At 48.7% G+C, this 19,319-nt stretch overlaps 1 protein-coding gene across 1 annotated transcript in view; it reads left to right on the forward strand.

Annotated features, from left to right (window-relative positions):
- LOC142214343 (NACHT, LRR and PYD domains-containing protein 12-like) overlaps positions 1–19,319 on the forward strand; it is a 196,665-nt gene that overhangs the window by 174,131 nt on the left and 3,215 nt on the right. Inside the window, exons 10-11 of the mRNA XM_075283273.1 lie at positions 1,950–2,120; positions 15,624–15,794. Coding sequence (XP_075139374.1) covers positions 1,950–2,120; positions 15,624–15,794 — 342 coding nt within the window. The remainder of the gene's footprint in view (positions 1–1,949; positions 2,121–15,623; positions 15,795–19,319) is intronic.

The following is a 19,319-nucleotide window of genomic DNA, read 5'->3' on the forward strand; positions in this document are numbered from 1 at the left end:
GTGTCCTTTTTTACATATATATGCATCTTTCTGAAATTGTAAGCTAGCGTTTACTCAGTGTGAACTGTCAAGCAGGAGTAGGATGTCAGCATTGTTGTCCATAGGTGGGATAATGCTGGCCAGGTGCTTTAGGTGTGTTTGGTGAAATGCAGCCTCTGGGGTAGGGATCTCATTCCTATGGTTGGGTATTTGGTTGCATTCAATCAGTGTTGGTAGGGTTACTTCGGTATCCCCATTGATAGGAGAAGCGATGAATCCTTGTGCCCTCCTCCTCTTGGTAGTCAGGACATAAAAGTTCTGAAGCTCTGTCTTACTTCCTGACTGCAGTGGACAGATACTTCACATGACTAACAGAGTTGCTGGCCGGTCAGCTGCTCTGCATTCACTGTCTACCCCTGTTCACTCTCAGGTTGAGCCCTAACAAAGCTTTTTCCTCTGTTCTCTCCTGCTTCTAAGGTAGGGTTCACACTACTGTTGGTGTCTGTTACACCCCCTCCCCCCCCAAAAAAAAAAAACCCGGTCAACTATCATAATGGACACAAACGGACAGTACCTGATGGCTATCAGTTAGTGTCCGTTATATGTCCGTTGCCCACAGACCTCATGCAATGACCCCCCAGTCAATTACTGATCACTACCCCTAATGACACAGTGGATGTTTTCCAAGCTATTTAGCCTCCATGGGGTACTTATTGTATCCTACAATGTCCCTAACTTACACCACCCCCCCACCCCGTTTCCCCTTTGTACTTTTTCTTTAAGTCCTCCGATTAATTTTCCTTATAATCGTTTCTTTGTTTATTCTCAAAGACTTTGTTCTTTGAGTCCTCATTACTTTTTGTATATTGTTATTATAAATTATAGAACAAAGCAGGGGTCATATACTGTGAGAGACAAAGAAATGGTGGGCATGTACCATGCGGTGGTCTAAAAAACGGGGTTAAATACTGTGTGGCAGGACAGTAAAAGGGGATCATATACCATGTTGGCAAGCGAGAAAATAGGGGTTATATACCATGTTGGAAAGCATGGTATATAAGCGTGGCCAAATAAGGGTTTTTTTAAAATCTGCCAGTGAGGGTGCGTGTCCTAATTAGATGGACCCCATCATGCAAACAGAGATAGCTGACTGAAACTTCATATGTGATACCTGTACGGCTGTATCTAATCCTATCAAAATGTCTGATGTGCTGTGTATCTAATACTATCGTATGGCACATCTTCTGCTGAGCTGTGCATCTAATCCTACCCTGTGTGATACTGTCTGATGAACTATATTTCTATCACGTGACGCTGACATCTCATCTTCTTATTCTTACAGTTTGGCTCATAATAATCTCCCAGACACTTCCTGCACCCAGTTGGCCTCTGGAATAAGGAATAACCAGTCCCTGAAGATACTTGACCTGTCTAATAACCATCTGTCTGGTCCTCACTTCATTAACTTGATGGCCGCTCTGTCTAGTCCAGCCTGCAGGATAGAGGAATTATAGTGAGTATAAGAGATGTGTACAGGAGGAGACATGTGGGTGCAACACTCAGGAAGGCCAGGGCTGGTATCACGGTAATATATCCGATGTGGCCGGCTTTCAGGGGGTCCCTGGGTCCCAAATGTGCACAAAATCTCCCATACTATCTTGGTCTGCAAGGACTATTAGAGGGAATTGGACTAGCAGTACCGGGACATTACATGGGGACAAGTTATACAGGGATGTTATACTATTTTATGCTCCTCCGCACCATTGTTATGTCTGTGAGATAAACTGCTGACTGCACCTTCATATGTGATGTCTCTACTGAGCTGAGTATCTAATCCTATCATGTGTGATACTGACTGCTGAGCTATGTATCTAATTCATCATGTGTGATACAGTCTTCTGAGCTGTGTATCTAATCCTATAGTGGGTGATACTGAATGCTGTGCTGTGTATCTCATCTTATTCTTACAGTTTGAGTAGTAATGATCTACCAGACACTTCCTGCACCCAGTTGGCCACTGGAATAAGGAATAACCAGTCCCTGAAGAGACTTGACCTGTCCTATAACCGTCTGTCCGGTCCTCACTTCAGTGACTTGATGGCCGCTCTGTCCAGTCCAGTCTGCAGGATAGAGGAATTACGGTGAGTATAAGAGATGTGTACAGGAGGAGACGTGGGGGACAAGTTATACAGGGATGTTATACTATTTTATGCTCCTCCGCACCATTGTTACAGGGTTGGCCAAAAGTATTGGCACCCCTTCAATTCTGTCAGATAATACTCATTTTCTTCCAGAAAATGATTGCAATCACAAATTCTTTGGTATTATTATCTTCATTTATTTTGTCTTCAATGGAAAACCACAAAAAGAATTGTCAAAAATCCAAATTGGATATAATTCAACAGCAAACATAAAAAGAGGGTGGAAAAAAGTATTGGCACTGTTTGAAAAATCATGTGATGCTTCTCTAATTTGTGTAATTAACAGCACCTGTTACTTACCTGAGGCACCTAACAGGTGGTAGCAATAACTAAATAACACTTGCAGCCAGTTGAAATGGATTAAAGTTGACTCAACCACTGTCCTGTGTCCTTGTGTGACCACATTGAGCATGGAGAAAAGAAAGAAGACCAAAGAACTGTCTGAGGACTTGAGAAGCAAAATTGTGAGGAAGCATGATGTGGACGGAAAAGAAAAATTGACGAGAGATTTCAATGCAAGATTGTGTGGATGGTGGATAAAGAACCTCGACTAACATCCAAACAAGTTCAAGCTGCCCTGCAGTCCGAGGGTACAACAGTGTCACCCCGTACTATCCATTGGCGTCTGAATGAAAAGGGACTGTATGGGAGGAGACCCAGGAAGACCCCACTTCTTACCCAGAGACATAAAAAAGCCAGGCTGGAGTTTGCCAAAACTTACCTGAGAAAGCCAAAAATGTTTTGCAAGAATGTTCCCTGGTCAGATGAGACAAAAGTAGAGCTTTTTGGGAAAAGTCATCAACATAGAGTTTACAGGAAAAAAAAAAAAAAAAAAAAAAAAAAAAAGAGGCCTTCAAGAAAAGAAGACGCCCCCTACAGTCAAACATGGAGGAGGTTCCCTGATGTTTAGGGGTTGCTTTGCTGCCTCTGGCACTGGACTGCTTGACCGTGTGCATGGCATTATGAAGTCTGAAGACGACCAACACATTGTGCAGCATCATGTAGGGCCCAGTGTGAGAAAGCGGGGTCTCCTTCAGAGGTCAGGGCTCTTCCAGCAGGACAAGGACCCAAAACACACTTCAGGTCAGCACTAGAAAATGGTGGTGAGAGAAAGCCCTGGAGACTTGTAAAGTGGCAGCAATGAGTCCAGCCCTGAATCCCATAGAACACCTGTGGGGGAGGGGGAGAGATCTCTTGGTGGCAGTTTGGAGAAGGCCCCCTTCACATCTCAGGGGGGACCGCGAGCAGGAGCCAAAGAAGAAGGGTCTAAGATTCCAGCAGAGCCTTGTAAGAAACTCATTGCTGGTTAGCGGAAGCGGTTGTGCGCAGTTATTGTGTCTAAAGGTTGTGCTACCAAGTATTAGGCTGAGGGCGCCAATACTTCTGTCCGGCCCATTTTTGGAGTTTTGTGTAAAATGATCAATGATTTGACTTTTTTTCATTCTCTTTTGTGTTTTTTCATTGCAAGCAAAATAAATGAAGATATTACCAAAGAGTTTGTGCTTGTAATCATTTTCTGGAAGACAACGAGTATTATCTGACAGAATTGCAGGGGGGGGGGGGGGGGCGATACTTTTGGACAACACTGTATGCCTATGAGATAAACTGCTGACTGCACCTTCATATTTAATGTCTCTACAGACTTGAGTATTTAATCCTATCATGCGTGATACTGTATACAGAGCTATGAATCTAATACTATCACATGTGACACTCACATCTCATCTTCTTATTCTTACAGTTTTGGTAGTAATGATCTACCAGACTCTTCCTGCACCCACTTGGCCTCAGTAATAAGGAATAACCAGTCCCTGAAGATACTTGACCTATCTAATAACTGTCTGTCCGGTCCTCACTTCAGTGACTTGATGGCCGCTCTGTCCACTCCAACCTGCAGGATAGAGGAATTACAGTGAGTATAAGAGATGTGTACAGGAGGAGACATGTGGGGGACAAGTCATACATGGATTTTATTCTATTTTATGCTCCTCCGCACCATTGTTATGTCTATGAGATAAACTGCTGACTGCACCTTCATATGTGACGTCTCTACTGAGCTGTGTATCTAATCCTATCCTGTGTGATACTGTATACTGAGCTGTGTATCTAATCCTATCCTGTGTGATACTGTTTGCTGAGCTGTGTATATAATCCTATCCTGTGTGATACTGTATACTGAGCTGTGTATCTAATCCTATCCTGTGTGATACTGTATACTGAGCTGTGTATCTAATCCCTGACATTAATAGGCATAGTAACCCCAGCAGGTACCTGTGTGTTTTACTTTCACTTTGGAACACGAAGCTTCCTCTCCTCGATGCAGGGCAGCATCAGGGGCCTCCCGTGCTTTCATCTCTCTTGCTAGAGAAGGGGGAGTGTCCTATATCATTAGTGTAGCACTAAAGGACCTCCCCCTTCATTTAATTTATGCAGGTCCTTTGCTCCGTCCCTCATTGGTTAAGGAACCGATCAGGGCCCCTGACCAATGCATTTGTACCGAATTTTTCGGACTATAAGACACACTTTTTTTTTCGCCCCAAAATTTGAGGAGAAAATGAGAGTGCGTCTTATATATAGTCTATATGTGGACTATAAGGGAGGGTGGAGGAGCAGAATTGCAGCATCGCCACGCTCCTGCCGCTGTTGGCTTCCTGCAGGGCAGGAGCGTAGCGATGCTGCAGGCCCCGGCATCTGTGTCAGCCTCTAAAACCCTCCCCGGCATCAGTCGTTCTATTACAGCGGATGCCGGGTCTGCAATTGTGGCTGCTGCAGAGCGGCCGCCATTGCAACTGGGTTTCTGTTATACGCGGAGGCCCGAAGCTAATGCCCGCAATCAGAAAGCATTCTAATTGCGGGCATAAAAAACGTACTCCCCCCCTTCCCCTTCAGTGTAAAATACTCCCCGGGGCCGGTCCCCACTGGCCCCATACCTATAAAGTTGCAGGCCGGCTCCTGCGTGGCGATATCGCAGGAGTCGAACTGTTCTGGTGACAGCCGGGAGCCTAATGAGGCTCCCAGGCCTGTCACTGCTATATTACCATTGCGTCATAGTAATGTATAGAATCTCCCATAGACGGCAATACACTTGTATTGCTGTCTATGGGACTTGCAATCAAATGATTGCAGGTCAACCCCCCTATGGAGGGGGGAAATAATAAAAAGTTTTAAAAAAAAAGCTTTAAAAAAAAAATAAAGTTCTAAATCACCTCCCTTCCCTAGAATACATATAAAAGTAGAAAATTACTGTTAAACACATACACATTAGGAATCCCTGTGTCCAAAAATGCCCGGTCTACTAATATTTTTCCTGTACTGTGAACGTCAAAATGAAAAGTGCTAAACTGCAGAGGTTTTTTCACCGTTTTGCCTCTGATTTAAATAAAAGGTGTTCTAAGCAATAGACATTCCCCAAAATGGTATAACTAAAAATTACACCTGGCCCCGCAATAAAACGCTCTATGCATCCCTGTACAGCTGTAGGGTCACCTGTCAATGTGGCCTTGGAGCTGCTGCAAAACTACAACTCCCATATATTAAATATTGTACCATTTTGTGCTTCAAAATTTTTTTCCCCTATTTTCCGGTAACGGTACGGTACGGTAACAAAATGAGGATTAATAGTTGGGGCTTGGGGCCCACCGTGGGATTCACCGGTTCTCCAGTCCCTGACTCAAGTATAAGCCGAGGGGGACTTTTAAAACTGTGCTGAGAAAGTCGGCTTATACTCGATTATATACGGTTGTATAAATTTATAAATTTTTTCAAATATTTTTTTTCATATCATGTATGAGTTTTTTTTCTTGAATAGACATATGTTCATCATCTATATTCCTAACTAATAGCCAAGGCTACCAGCCTGGACCAATAGCTGGGATTACTAGCCATATGCATTTGTCTTTAGCAACTATAAAATCACCCAAATTTTCCTACCCAACTTTATTGCTAATTTTTTGTATTACTAATCTCTATTTCCACTAAAAGGAAGTCGTCCTCCAAACGCAAGCATTTAGTTCGCAGGGATTGTGAGATACCGGATGGTTATGTTTACCAACGCTGCCACCAATGTTGGGGCCCTCCGGCTGAGGACATATCTGTTCGAGATGTTGTAAGCTGGGTAAAAGACTCTGTGGAGGAATCCATGAAAGAAGTCAAAGATTTCATGGCCCAGCTAGCTAAGAGACCCCGTTTGGAATTCCACCATAGGTCTTTTCCTCCACTGGAAGACCTCCTCATAGAAAAAACTATTGAAGTCTATCCAGGCTTCAGACCGTGAAACCAATTTTCCTGAGACTGGCCCTTCCAGAGGTCCATGGACCTTCAGACTAAGTATGGAGGTGGAGAAGAACATGGAAACAGAATGGAGGAGGCCAGAGAGATCATTTAACATCTCTAGACGTTTCAGGGCCCTTTTCCTCATTGCAGAGTCGCAGCTCAGTTCTTGGGGTCATCCTCCTAGAGTGGCTATGGCTATAGGCAAACTTTCCAAATGCACCATCTGAAGACAGTTCGAATTTGCAAGATGGACCGTCGGACCTCTCAGGAGGATCTATTCCGCTGCTTCCGCCCAGGCTTCCGTTGGTATTTGTCACGGTTGTGCCTATGTCCAAACAATCGGATACTGAATACAGCATACACCTCTAAGGGAATGGCGTAGGAAACTTTCCCTGACGCCACGGCGGCTGACTAGGCCCTGCTTGCAGGTGTTGTTCAGCTGTTCCCAGGCTAGTCCTGGCCCCGACAACTCCTGGCTCTCTAAAGAAGCAGACCTAATGGATAGGTAGGGGAACAGCTGCGAGAGGCTAGGGACTGGGATGCTAAAGGTGGTCACCCCTACCGAAACAAAGGTGCAGCTGCAAAACAGAAAACTAGGACGGGATGTCCTGGGAATAAGCATCACAACCAAAACACACAACAGGAGAATGAGGAGAGGATCAGTGGAAAATGAGGAAAGGGTTAACAGGACAGGGGCAACATAAACCTGAACCCTAAACAAAACCTCACTAATTCACATGCAGTGTCAGGCAACCAGTGTATGTAGGACAGGGGAAGAGTAGAGGGGAAAACAGACTCTCACTCAAGGTAACACTCACACCATTTCCAAGACAGTTCCTTAAGGGTGCATGCACACTACGTAACGCCGGGCGTGTATGAGAGCCGTACACGCCGGCATTACAGCAGACTGCCGAACACTTCCCATTCACTTCAATGGGAGCGCTCGTAACAGCGGCGTTTACGAGCGCTCCCATTGAAGTGAATGGGAAGTGTTCGGCAGCCCTGCTGTAACGCCGGCGTGTACGGCTCTCATACACGCCCGGCGTTACGTAGTGTGCATGCACCCTAACTGTGCAACCTCCAAGTAACTCCTTCTAACTAGGCCACAAATTCTGGTTGGTAACAACGAAAACCAGCAAAGACTGAAGTCACCCCTCAGCCTTATACAGGCCCCGGAGCAATCTGATAGGTTGATGAGTATTGCAAACACCTGAGGCTCAAATCAAAGAAACCTGAAGTGTACACTCCAGGCAGATACTCAACACCCAAACAAATAGCTCAATGGCAAGAAAAGCACAAGAGAGCGACAGAACACCGATTCAAATCCCCAGCCACACACCACCAGAAAACACACAAATTTTAAAGTACTCAGGTCTTGACAGTATTGCAACTAATGAAGTGGTCCTTAAACTTCGCTTGGCTCTAGCCTCTCTGGAAAGAGACGTGGATTCCAGGGTCCTGAGGGACTAGTTGTCCTCTATCTCCAAGCTCTCTCTGGCAGCAGACTTTTTGGCTGAGGCCTTGGCCCACCAGATCAAATTGGTCTCCAGATCTATGGCCTTGTCTACAGCTGCAAGGTGTCCGCTTTGGCTTAAGCCTTGGCGTGTAGATAACCCATCTAAGTTTAATTTCTGTGCCCTCCCATTCGAGTCTGGCAGGCTTTTTGGTAAGGAGCTAGACCTCATCATGGAGGGTCTCACAGATTCCAAAAGGAAGAACCTTCCCCAGTCTTCAAGGAATAGACAACCTTCCTTTTGGGGTAGAGGTTTTTCTAGGGGTTTCTCACGTGGGCAATCTCAGAGACACCCTGGAGGTCAGTCCAGAGGGTCAGGTCACAGGTTCTTCCACTATGCAGACAAAAAGAAATCCTTCTGACTCTTTTCATCCTCCCCCCTGCACGTAGCTGCAGTGGTGGGAGGTTGCCTGTCTGCCCACTTTCCCGCCTGGCTCTGGTCCATCCAAGACCCTTGGATCCTTCAATTAATTCAATCAGGTTACAGAATAAGTTTCTCTTCTACTCCTCCAAGAAGGTACGTGGAGACTTGTCCCCTTGATGGCATCAGACAGCTTCATTTGGAAAGGTCAGTCCAGGAGTACATGGACAAAGCCGCCCTGGAGCCTGTTCCTGTGGCAGAACGAGGTTGTGGTGTTTACTCTCCAGTCTTCCTGGTGCCAAAGGCATCACGGGGCTGGAGAATGATAATTGACCTGCGGTTTCTAAACCAATTTATTCGCAAGGTACAGTTTCACATGGAGACCATCAAGTCATTACTTCCCTTCCTTCAGGCCGGAGAATACTTCATCACCTTAGACTTAGAGGACGCCTATCTCCACATACCAATATTGCCTTTCGATGTTTTACAGATTCCGTACCATTCAGTCACCTCCTTGTGCAGTTAGAGGTCTCAAAGAACGTGTTCGTTGAAAGTGATTCACTCACTTCATTATCGTGTCAAACTTTGGAACACGACCATGACGGCCATATAAAGGTATTCATGCGAACACCTGATGCTCTATCGACCACGTCTCTATTGCTACTGAAATGGCTCCTGACGAGCAGATACCCCCACTCTTTATCCACCAAGGTTATCCCCACCTTGCGTAGCACCCACTTCATATCATCCATACCTCCCTGCCTGACCCTGTATATTGTTAGTATATTTTTCTTGATTTATAAGTCTGATGAAGGTTGCATTGAGCTAACCAAAACATCACATTGACCTTGGATTGGATATCACAATAAACCTTTAGATTTTCATGTGTGTGCAGTGCCAAGTTCTTGAGTGTATGTATAGAGAAGGCCCTAGACACTTGGGGATAGGGACGCCATGACAGGGGGGAGGATTAGGGAACGGAGAGGGTTAACATTGAAGAGTGAGAGCGGGAAAAATGGAGGTGGAGTCAGAGGTTATTTAGGTTAGTGGGGGGGTTAGGCTGAGGTCAGTCTAGAGGTAACGGCGACAGAGAGTGGACGGACTTACCTGGATGTCATGGCGGATCTGGAGGCCCTGCGTGCTCTGCTGCGTGCTGCAGCCGACGTCCACGGAGAACAGACCCTGGAGGGCCTGTTTGCGGAGGTTCGGGGGTCCCCTGGTCCGGGCTCGCCTGCCCGGGCCTCTTCATCCCGCGCTCGGAGGTCACGGCCTCCGGAGCGCTACTCGCCTGATAGGGGACGGGCGGCTAGGCGGCATTCACGGAGCCCCAGGAGGGACCCTTCGGCCGCGGGCGCCCAGGTCAGCTCCCCTGGTGCTCGCCCGTCGGCGGGGAGGAATCCGCTCAGCAGCCGCAGCCGTCCGGAAGGTGGGTCGGCCATCCCTCCCCCACCTTCCTCTTCATCTGTCCGGACCCGTGCGGCGGCCTCTCGCGAGCCTGCGGGGAGGCGTGCCCGGCGCGAAGTGTCTGCGGGCGGGGACCACCCAGTGGGTGGGGCTTCCGGCCCGTTTCCTGTGACGGCGTCCGAGAGCGCCGGGATTACTGCGGCCTGTGTTCCCTGCGTGGCCGGGCCTTCTACACGCGGGAGTTCGGGCCTGGGCCGGAAGAGGCCGGCTGAAGTGGGGGCTGTGCCCAAGACGGCGCGTCGGCGTTCCAGGAGGGATGCGGGCTTGCCTTCTCCCTCCCGTGGTGATGATCGGTCCTCTGACCTGGAGGAGGGCCAGTGTTCCCCTGCGGCCTCTGCTTCCCCTGAGGATTCCGGACCTGTGGCGGCTGATCTTGGAGCGTCCTTGAGGCAGCCTGGTGAGCTTGTGGGGTCTTCTTTCTCTTCTTCTGCTGGGGGGGTTTCCCGGGGTGGGGGTAGGGGTGTAGAGTCTGGGGAGGTGGTGTCTGGTGGCGTTGTCGCGAGTGGGGGTGCTGGGGAGTCTGGGGCCTTGCTCGGGCGGATTGTGGGGTTGTTGCAGCAGCTGGTGGGGGAGCGCTCGGGGCCTGCTGGTCCTGCGCGGGTGTGGTTGGGTCCTGACGCCGGGGTTTTGCCGCCGGTTGGTAGTGGGCCTGTTGTTTTGGGGGTTGAGTCGGGCGCGGTACCTGCGTTGGGGGCGGCCGTCGCGGATGCTGGGTGTGGCGTCGACATGCCGGTGCCCTCGGGGTCAGGGGAAACCGGGACTGAGAAGGCAGTTGATTTGGTGCGCTTGGATGATAGGGCGAAAGGGGAGGTTTATGTCTGTTTTGAGGGCCCTCTGGGTGCCCATCTGAAACAGGACGTGCGTGACAACATTTGGAAAGGGGAATACGTGGAGATTTTTTCTCTGCTTCCTCTTGACAAATTTAACCTTGATAAGGTTAAGCCTAGTGGTTCCAAAAAGGACGACGAGGAAAAACGGCGGTATCGCCTCATTCCCCGCACGTTCTTGAACTGGCTGCAGGCTTTTGCTATTCTGGCGAGTGTGATTGGGGAAAAGGAGTCGGAACATTGTTCCGCTCTTTTTGGGTATATGGATGCCATAGGGGAGGCTCATCGGGTCTATGGTGGAGTTGCTTGGCTCCGCTATGATGAGCAGTTTCGCCAGCGGAAGGCGGTTCGTCCTAGCCTGCGCTGGGATCACAAGGATATCTCCTTGTGGATGCGTTTGATGGCGGCTCCTGCTAGCCAGCCCTTTCGGGGGGGGGGGCGGTGGTTCGGGCTCTGCGGCCGGATCCCCGGGTACACAGCGTAAGGGCTATTGCTGGCTCTTCAATGAGGGCTTGTGCAAATTCGGGGCCACTTGTCGCTTTAAGCATGAGTGCTCCGGGTGTGGGGGAAGTCACGGCCTCCACAAGTGTTTTCGGAAAGGAAAGGGTAAAGGGGGCGATGGTGTGGACAAGAGGGAGGACTCCGGTGAGGGTCGCGGCAATGCGGCCTTTCCTAAATAGGTACCCAGACCGGGCGGCTGCCCGGCTCTTGGAGGAGGGTTTTAGTGAGGGTTTCCGCATCCCCTTCGATGCGTCTGCCCCGGTTTTTCTCCCGGGCAATTTAAAATCTGCCCGGGAGCATCCGGAGGTTGTTAGGGACAAGCTGCGGAAGGAGGTCGAGCTGGGCCGCATGGCTGGCCCCTTTGAGTCTCCTCCGTGGCCCAATTTGAGGGTGTCGCCTTTGGGGGTGGTGCCGAAGCGGGAACCTAACAAGTTCCGGCTTATTCACCATTTGTCCTTCCCGGCGGGGTCGTCCGTCAACGACGGGATCGACCCCTCTTTGTCCCGAGTCTCCTACGCTTCTTTTGACCGCGCAGTTGCGTTGGTCCGTAAGGCCGGTCCGGGGGCCCTCATGGCCAAAACGGACATTGAAGCGGCCTTCCGTTTGTTGCCGGTTCATCCGGACAGTTTTCATTTGTTGGGGTGTTTTTGGGAGGGTGCCTTTTATGTCGACTGTTGTTTGCCTATGGGATGTGCCATTTCTTGTGCGTATTTCGAGGCATTTAGTTCCTTTTTAGAGTGGGTAGTCCGTGATGTCTCCGGTATGTCGGCGGTTATCCATTACCTGGATGACTTCCTCTGTGTTGGGCCTCGGGGTTCTGCTGATTGTCTGGTCCTGTTGCGGACGGTTGAGCGGGTGGCAGAGTTGTTTGGGGTCCCGTTGGCTCCGGAGAAGACTGAGGGGCCGGCGCCGGTGATGAAGTTCTTGGGTATTGACTTGGACTCGGTCCTCATGGAATCGCGCTTGCCGGCGGATAAGCTTCAGGACCTTAAGGAGTCTCTACGGCTTTTTCAGGGTGTTCGTAAGGTTCGTCTTCGGGAAGTTCAGTCGTTGTTGGGCAAATTTAATTTTGCCTGTCGCATTATGCCGATGGGGCGTGTTTTTTGTCGCAGATTGGCGGCCTTGACTTCTGGAGTGCAGTCGCCTCATCACTTCGTGCGCCTTACGGCGGACGTGAGGGCGGACTTGGTTGTGTGGGTGGATTTTTTGGGACGTTTTAATGGGCGTTCTTTGTGGTTGCCGGCGGCGGTGTCCAGCGCCGAGTTAGATTTGTTTACGGATGCTTCCGGTTCTCTGGGTTTCGGGGCTTATTTCCAGGGACGTTGGTGTGTTGGCGAGTGGCCGGCCTCTTGGGTTGAGAGCGGTCTGGTGAGGAATTTGGCCTTGCTGGAACTGTTCCCCATTGTGGTGGCCGTTGAGTTGTGGGGTGCGGCGTTTCGTGACCGTCGGGTGTGTTTCCACTGTGATAATAGTGCGGTTGTTTTCATTATCAATTCTCAAACTGCCTCTTCCCCTCCGGTCGTGTCTTTGATGCGTTATTTAGTCATGCGCTGTTTGGATTTGAATGTGCTGGTGTCTGCGCGTCATGTTCCGGGGATTGATAATTCTGTGGCTGACGCTCTGTCTCGGTTTCAGTTTGGCAGGTTCCGGGAGTTGGTGCCGGAGGCAGCGGCGGTGGGCGAGGATTGCCCGCCCCATCTATGGTCCTTGGTGTCCGTTCCGCGGCTGAGCTCGTCCGTCGGTCGGTGACTGCGCCGACTTGGGCCCGATATCAGCAGATTTGGCGTGAGTGGGAGAGGGATTGCACTTTAGTGGGGGGTGTTGGTTCAGACGAGAGTAGAGTGTTGTTGTTGTTGTCCTGGGTGGGTGATGCTTTCGCTGCGGGCCGCTCAGCGTCGGCCATGTCGCAGCGTTTGGCCGGTTTGGCGTTTTTGTTTCGACTTCAGGGTGTTCGCGATGTCACAAAGGACTTCGTGGTCCGCCAGGCCATGAGGGGCTTTCGGCGCGGGGTTGTCCGGCGGGATCTCCGCCGGCCAGTCTCCTTTTCGTTGCTTTGTCGACTGTTGGGTTGTTTGCCGGGATTGTGTTCTTCGAGTTATGAGGTGGCGCTTTTTCGCACAGCTTTTCTTCTCGCGTTTTTTGGGGCTTTTCGGGTGGGTGAATTAGTTAGCGCCTCGGTGGCTGCCTCTGGGGGTTTACAGTTTTCGGATGTGTCGTTTTTTGATGATAGGGTGGAGTGCCATTTGCGCCGTTCAAAAACTGATCAGGTCGGCCGGGGCCGGTTGATCGTGTTGTTTCCCTCTGGGGTTGGTGATGCGTGCCCGGTTCGGGGAGTTTCGGAATTTTTGGGTCTGCGCGGTTCCTGCCCAGGTTCCTTTTTGTGTCATGTGGGCGGCGGGTCGCTGTCGCGCTTTCAGTTTGTTGCGGTCTTTAGGAAGGCGCTTGCGCTTGTGGGTGAGGTGCCGACTGACTACGGCACCCACTCCTTCCGCATCGGCGCCGCCACGGAGGCTTCTCGTTGGGGTCTTGGGGATGATGTTGTCCGGCGCATTGGTAGGTGGGAGTCGGATCGATTTCGCCTCTATGTTCGCCCTGCGTTGTTGTCTTGACGGGTGTTTGGGATGGGCCTTTTTTTTTTCTTGCTTCCTTGTCCCTACATGGGGATGGGGGGTGGGGGGTCGGGGCTGTCTCTGTTTTGTTGGTCTCTGCTTTTAGTGGTCCCCTTTTTTGTTTTCTAGGTCCTTGCCTGATATGGATCCTCGGGCATTCTTTTGTTTTTTGGGGTGCTATCCGTGCGGAAGCGCGTCCGGATGGTCGGCAACTCGGCCTGAGTCGTGATGATGCCGTGGTGCGCTGGTTGGGCGTTCGCGGCCTGACGTGGAGTCGAGTGTTGCCCGAGTTTCATTTTTACAGTAGGGTGGATCGCCCCCCGCACATTGTGGTTCTGCACGCGGGGGGGAATGATTTGGGGGTTCGCTCCTCCAGGGAGTTGATTAGAGATATAAAGTTTGATATTTTGCGTTTGCTTACTGAATTTCCAGGTTTGGTGGTTGTGTGGTCCGACATCGTGTCCCGCCTGGTTTGGCGCCATGCGAGGTCGGCCGCGCGTATCGACAAGGCCCGTATCAAGGTCAACCGTGCTGTGTCCCGTTTTGTCCTTCGTAATGGCGGTGTAGTGGTGCGTCATCGGGAGCTTGAGGTGCCGTCTCTGGAGCATCTGCGGAGTGATGGCGTTCATTTGAACGCCATCGGTGCGGATCTCTGGATGTTAGGTTTGAGGGATGGGGTAGAGCGTGCTTTTCTGCGGTGGCGGGACTCCCGGTCATAAGGGGTCATGTCCGTGAGTCTGTGGCCGGGGGTTGTTGGGGGTTAGATGCCTATTGGCCAGTTGATAGGACCTCATTGTTGGTATGGGTTCCTTAGTGGGGGTTGTTTGATGACCGGTACGTCCTCTAATTGGGCTTGGGTCCCTTTAGGGGTCTGACTGGTGTTTAATCTAATGGTTGTTGACTCTGCCCGAGGTAGGAGTTATCGCGCCTGGGCAGATTGGGGGTGTGGCTTATTCCCAAGGTGGAATATGCCAGCATGTTCAGCTCTTATAAGGGGTTAACGTTACATCTGGTTATCTTATTGATTTAAGGGGGGTTGTACTTTGTAGGCACCGCCTCACCCTTTACACCCCTTTGGGGCGGTGCTAGTATTTGCCGTTTGTATTTAAGGTTGTTAATAAAATCGGCCTTTAATTAGGCCATTTAAATCCAACAGGTGGTCAGTGTCTTATTGTTAAGGTATAAGGTTTAGCTTGACTTATACATGTGATTATTCGGAGAGGAACTTATTCCTCCTCCCCAGGTCAAGAATCCTGTCATGTAAGATATAGTATATTGAGCTGTGTATCTAATCTTTTCATATGTGACACCAACATCTCATCTTCTTATTCTTACAGATTGTCTTTTAATAATCTACCAGACGTTTCCTGCATGCACTTGGTCTCTGTAATAAGAAATATTCAGACCCTGAAGAGACTTGACCTGTCCAGTAACTATCTCTCCGGTCCACACTTCAGTGACTTGATGGCCGCTCTGTCCATTGCAGCCTGCAGGATAGAGGAATTACAGTGAGTATAAGAGATGTGTACAGGAGGAGACATGTGGGGACAAGTTATACAGGGATGTTATTCTATTTTATGCTCCTCCGCACCATTGTTATGTCTATGAGATAAACTGCTGACTGCACCTTCATATGTGACGTCTCTACTGAGCTGTGTATCTAATCCTATCCTATGTGATACTGTATACTGAGTTGTGTATCTAATCCTATCATGTGATACTGTATACTGAGCTGTGTATCTAATCCTATCCTGTGTGATACTGTATACTGAGCTGTGTATCTAATCCTATCCTATGTGATACTGTATACTGAGCTGTGTATCTAATCCTATCATGTGATACTGTATACTGAGCTGTGTATCTAATCCTATCACACATCTCATTTTATTCTTACAGTTTGGCTAGTAATGATCTCCCAGACACTTCCTGCACCCACTTGGCCTCTGTAATAAGGAATAACCAGTCCCTGAAGATACTTGACCTGTCTAATAACCGTCTGTCCGGTCCTCACTTCAGTGACTTGATGGCCGCTCTGTCCAGTCCAGCCTGCAGGATAGAGGAATTACAGTGAGTATAAGAGATGTGTACAGGAGGAGACATGTGGGGACAAGTTATACAGGGATGTTATTCTATTTTATGCTCCTCTGCACCATTGTTATGTCTATGAGATAAACTGCTGACTGCACCTTCATATGTGAAAAGACCCTAGAGTATAATAATTGTAAATGGGTTTTCACAATGGGCAACTATGGGGCATAATACTGTGTGCAGGGGCCACTATGGGGCATAATACTGTGTGCAGGGGCCACTATGGGGGATAATACTGTGTGCAGGGGCCACTATGGGACATAATACTGTGTGCAGGGTCCACTATGGGGGATAATACTGTGTGCAGGGGCCACTATGGGGGATAATACTGTGTGCAGGGGCCACTATGGGACATAATACTGTGTGCAGGGGCCACTATGGGGGATAATACTGTGTGCAGGGGCCACTATGGGGGATAATACTGTGTGCAGGGGCCACTATGGGGGATAATACTGTGTACTGGGGCCACTATGGGGGATAATACTGTGTGCAGGGGCCACTATGGGGCATAATACTGTGTGCAGGGGCCACTATGGGGGATAATACTGTGTGCAGGGGCCACTATGGGACATAATACTGTGTGCAGGGTCCACTATGGGGCATAATAAATCACGCAGGAATGCGGTGGGGAGGGGTGGGTCGGTCGGGGTCTTCGGCGTCGGATGGGAGGACCCATGTCAAAAGTTATCCACAGGGCCCCGCCATTCCTAGTTACGCCACTGCTGCGACTCTTTCATATCGATGGTAAAACTCCTAGAACGCCGGCCCAGCACTGCTATACCACTGGCCTAGCTCTATATGAGCTCATATGACTGACTTAACTATGTTTTCATTTTTTTAATTTTTTTTTTTAAACTTGTGTTATTGCAAACTGCAAACCAGAGAAAAGCACAAGCATGGAACATATGTTGCGAAAAAAATAAGCAGGTACACAAATGGAAGCATACCGAGAAAAATGAAATAATGCCACATTACCAATATACTCAGTCAATAGTGGGTCCATAATGTAGCCCACGTGCCTCAAACTGTCCGTCAGAGCCCGAAAATTGAGCAATAGAACATTATGAAAGTATGAATAGGCAAGACACATGATTGATGGAACAGGGCAACATAGAGGAACACAACAAATCAAGCTGTTCCCTACCCCTCCAGCATAAATGAATGTACAGCTGCCCTCAAAGATGGGGCAGTATACTGAGTTACAGGAGAACTGCACCATCACCCCACACTTTATGGAATTTCTGAGAACATCCTCTTCCTTTGTATACAATCTGGTTGAAGGGGAGAATAGAGTTAATGAGTTTTCTTCACATCGACTCTGATTGAGGTCGTGATGCTATCCAGCAAAGTGCAATAGTCTTCCTGGCATAAAAACAAAGACTCCCGCAGGAAGATTCTGACATGATGCTGCCAGGACTCCTCATCCAGTATTCCAAAAAGGCAAACCTCTGTGGCTAATGGTACAGGCATAGACAACACCTCCACCAAAAGATCCACAACCCCCCTCCAGAAGTCTTATTCTTATTCTTATGGTAGAGTTGGAAGGGACCTCAAGGGCCATCGGGTCCAACCCCCTGCGAGTGCAGGTTTTCCTAAATCATCCCAGCTATATGTTTATCCAGATTCCGCTTGAAGATTTCCATTGATGGAGCGCCCACCACCTCCCGTGGCAGCCTATTCCACTCTCTCACTCCCCTCACTGTCAGAAAGTTTTTCCTAATGTCTAATCTGTATCTCTTTCCCTTTAGTTTCATCCCATTGCTTCTTGTACTTCCTTGTGCTAATGAGAATAGGGGAGATCCCTCTGCACTGTGACTACCTTTCAGATATTTGTAGACTGCTATTAAATCTCCCCTCAGCCTTCTCTTCTGCAAACTAAACAATCCCAGTTCTTTTAGCCGCTCCTCATAGGACATGGTTTGCAGACCTTCCACCATTTTGGTTGCTCTCCTCTGGACTTGCTCCAATATATCGATGTCTTTCTTGAATTGAGGCGCCCAGAACTGTACACAGTATTCCAGGTGTGGTCTGACCAGGGAAGAGTACAGCGGAATAATGACCTCTCTTGATCTAGATTCAATGCTTGTCTTAATACATCCCAGAATTTTATTAGCCTTTTTTGCAGCAGCACCGCACTGTTGGCTCATGTTGAATTTGTTATCTACTATTATGCCCAAGTCCTTTTCCCCTATGCGATCACTTAGTTCTATTCCTCCCATACTATATATGTTTTTTACATTTCTGTTACCCAGATGTAGAACTTTGCATTTGTCCCTGTTAAATACCATTTTGTTGGCCTCAGCCCATTGTTCCAGTGTGTCTAAGTCCTTTTGAATACACTCTCTCTCCTCTCTAGTGTTGGCTATTCCTCCTATCTTCGTATCATCTGCAAATTTTATGAGTTCCCCAATAATTCCATCGTCCAGATCATTTATAAAGATATTAAAAAGTACTGGGCCCAGAACAGAGCCCTGCGGCACCCTGCTTTTGACTTTCTTCCAGTTCGATGTGTAGCCATTTAGTATTACTCGTTGTGCCCGATCATTAAGCCAGTTGTGAATCCACCTAACTGATTTTTTGTCAAAGCCATACTTAATCATTTTTTCAATAAGAAGGTTATGTGATACTTTATCAAATGCCTTACTGAAGTCAAGATATACTATGTCCACGGCATTCCCTTGGTCCAACCATTCAGTGATTTTGTTGTAGAAGGAAATCAGGTTAGTCTGACAAGATTTATTGGTCATAAAGCCGTGCTGGCTCTGGTTAATTAATGCCTTCCCATCCAGGTACCGAAGTAAATGTTCCTAGCATAACTAGCATAAATGTTCTAGCATAACCGGACAAGCCCAAATCATGTGCCAAAAGTCTGACAGTGGATAGGGACACCTAAGGCAACCTGGATGTGATAAACGTCCCATTTTAAAGAGATGGAAGGGGATCAAGTAACACCGGTGTAAAATGTAAATTGGTATCAGTTTGTTATTAGCTGAGGAAGACATATTGGGGAGATTCAAGGATCTCCTGAAACCTCTCATCCGGGATAGCAGAAATAGCAGAATGTCAATGCATCAAAGCCAGGGCATCCAGTATGGACACCTCAACTTGGATCAAGTGTGCATATAAAGTTGTAAGTCAGCCCCCCAGGTCCCTTTGAGCAGAGAACCCATATGAGTGGATAGTCAGAAATTCTGCTCAACTACTCAGGGAAAACGAAGGACAGGGCATGTCGGACCTGAAGGTCTCTAGAAAATTGCATTTTAGGGATGTCATGTGAGGTGCATAACAAGTCAAATGTTCTAAAAGCATCTGGAGTGTACAAGTCACCAAGAGAGACCACCCCATATTCAGACCAGGGCTGGGCTCCGTGTAGGGCAAACAACTCCACAAGACCCGGATTATGCCATAGTGGAGTCTCAGCAAGTGTATCATTGAATGACGCGACCTTTTTGGCCTCTCACCAGACCTGTCCTGCCACAGCATGAATGGGCAGCAACCTACCCC

This window comes from Leptodactylus fuscus, chromosome 7 (assembly GCF_031893055.1).
Source record: "Leptodactylus fuscus isolate aLepFus1 chromosome 7, aLepFus1.hap2, whole genome shotgun sequence".
In the NCBI taxonomy this organism is placed as follows: Eukaryota; Metazoa; Chordata; class Amphibia; order Anura; family Leptodactylidae; genus Leptodactylus; species Leptodactylus fuscus.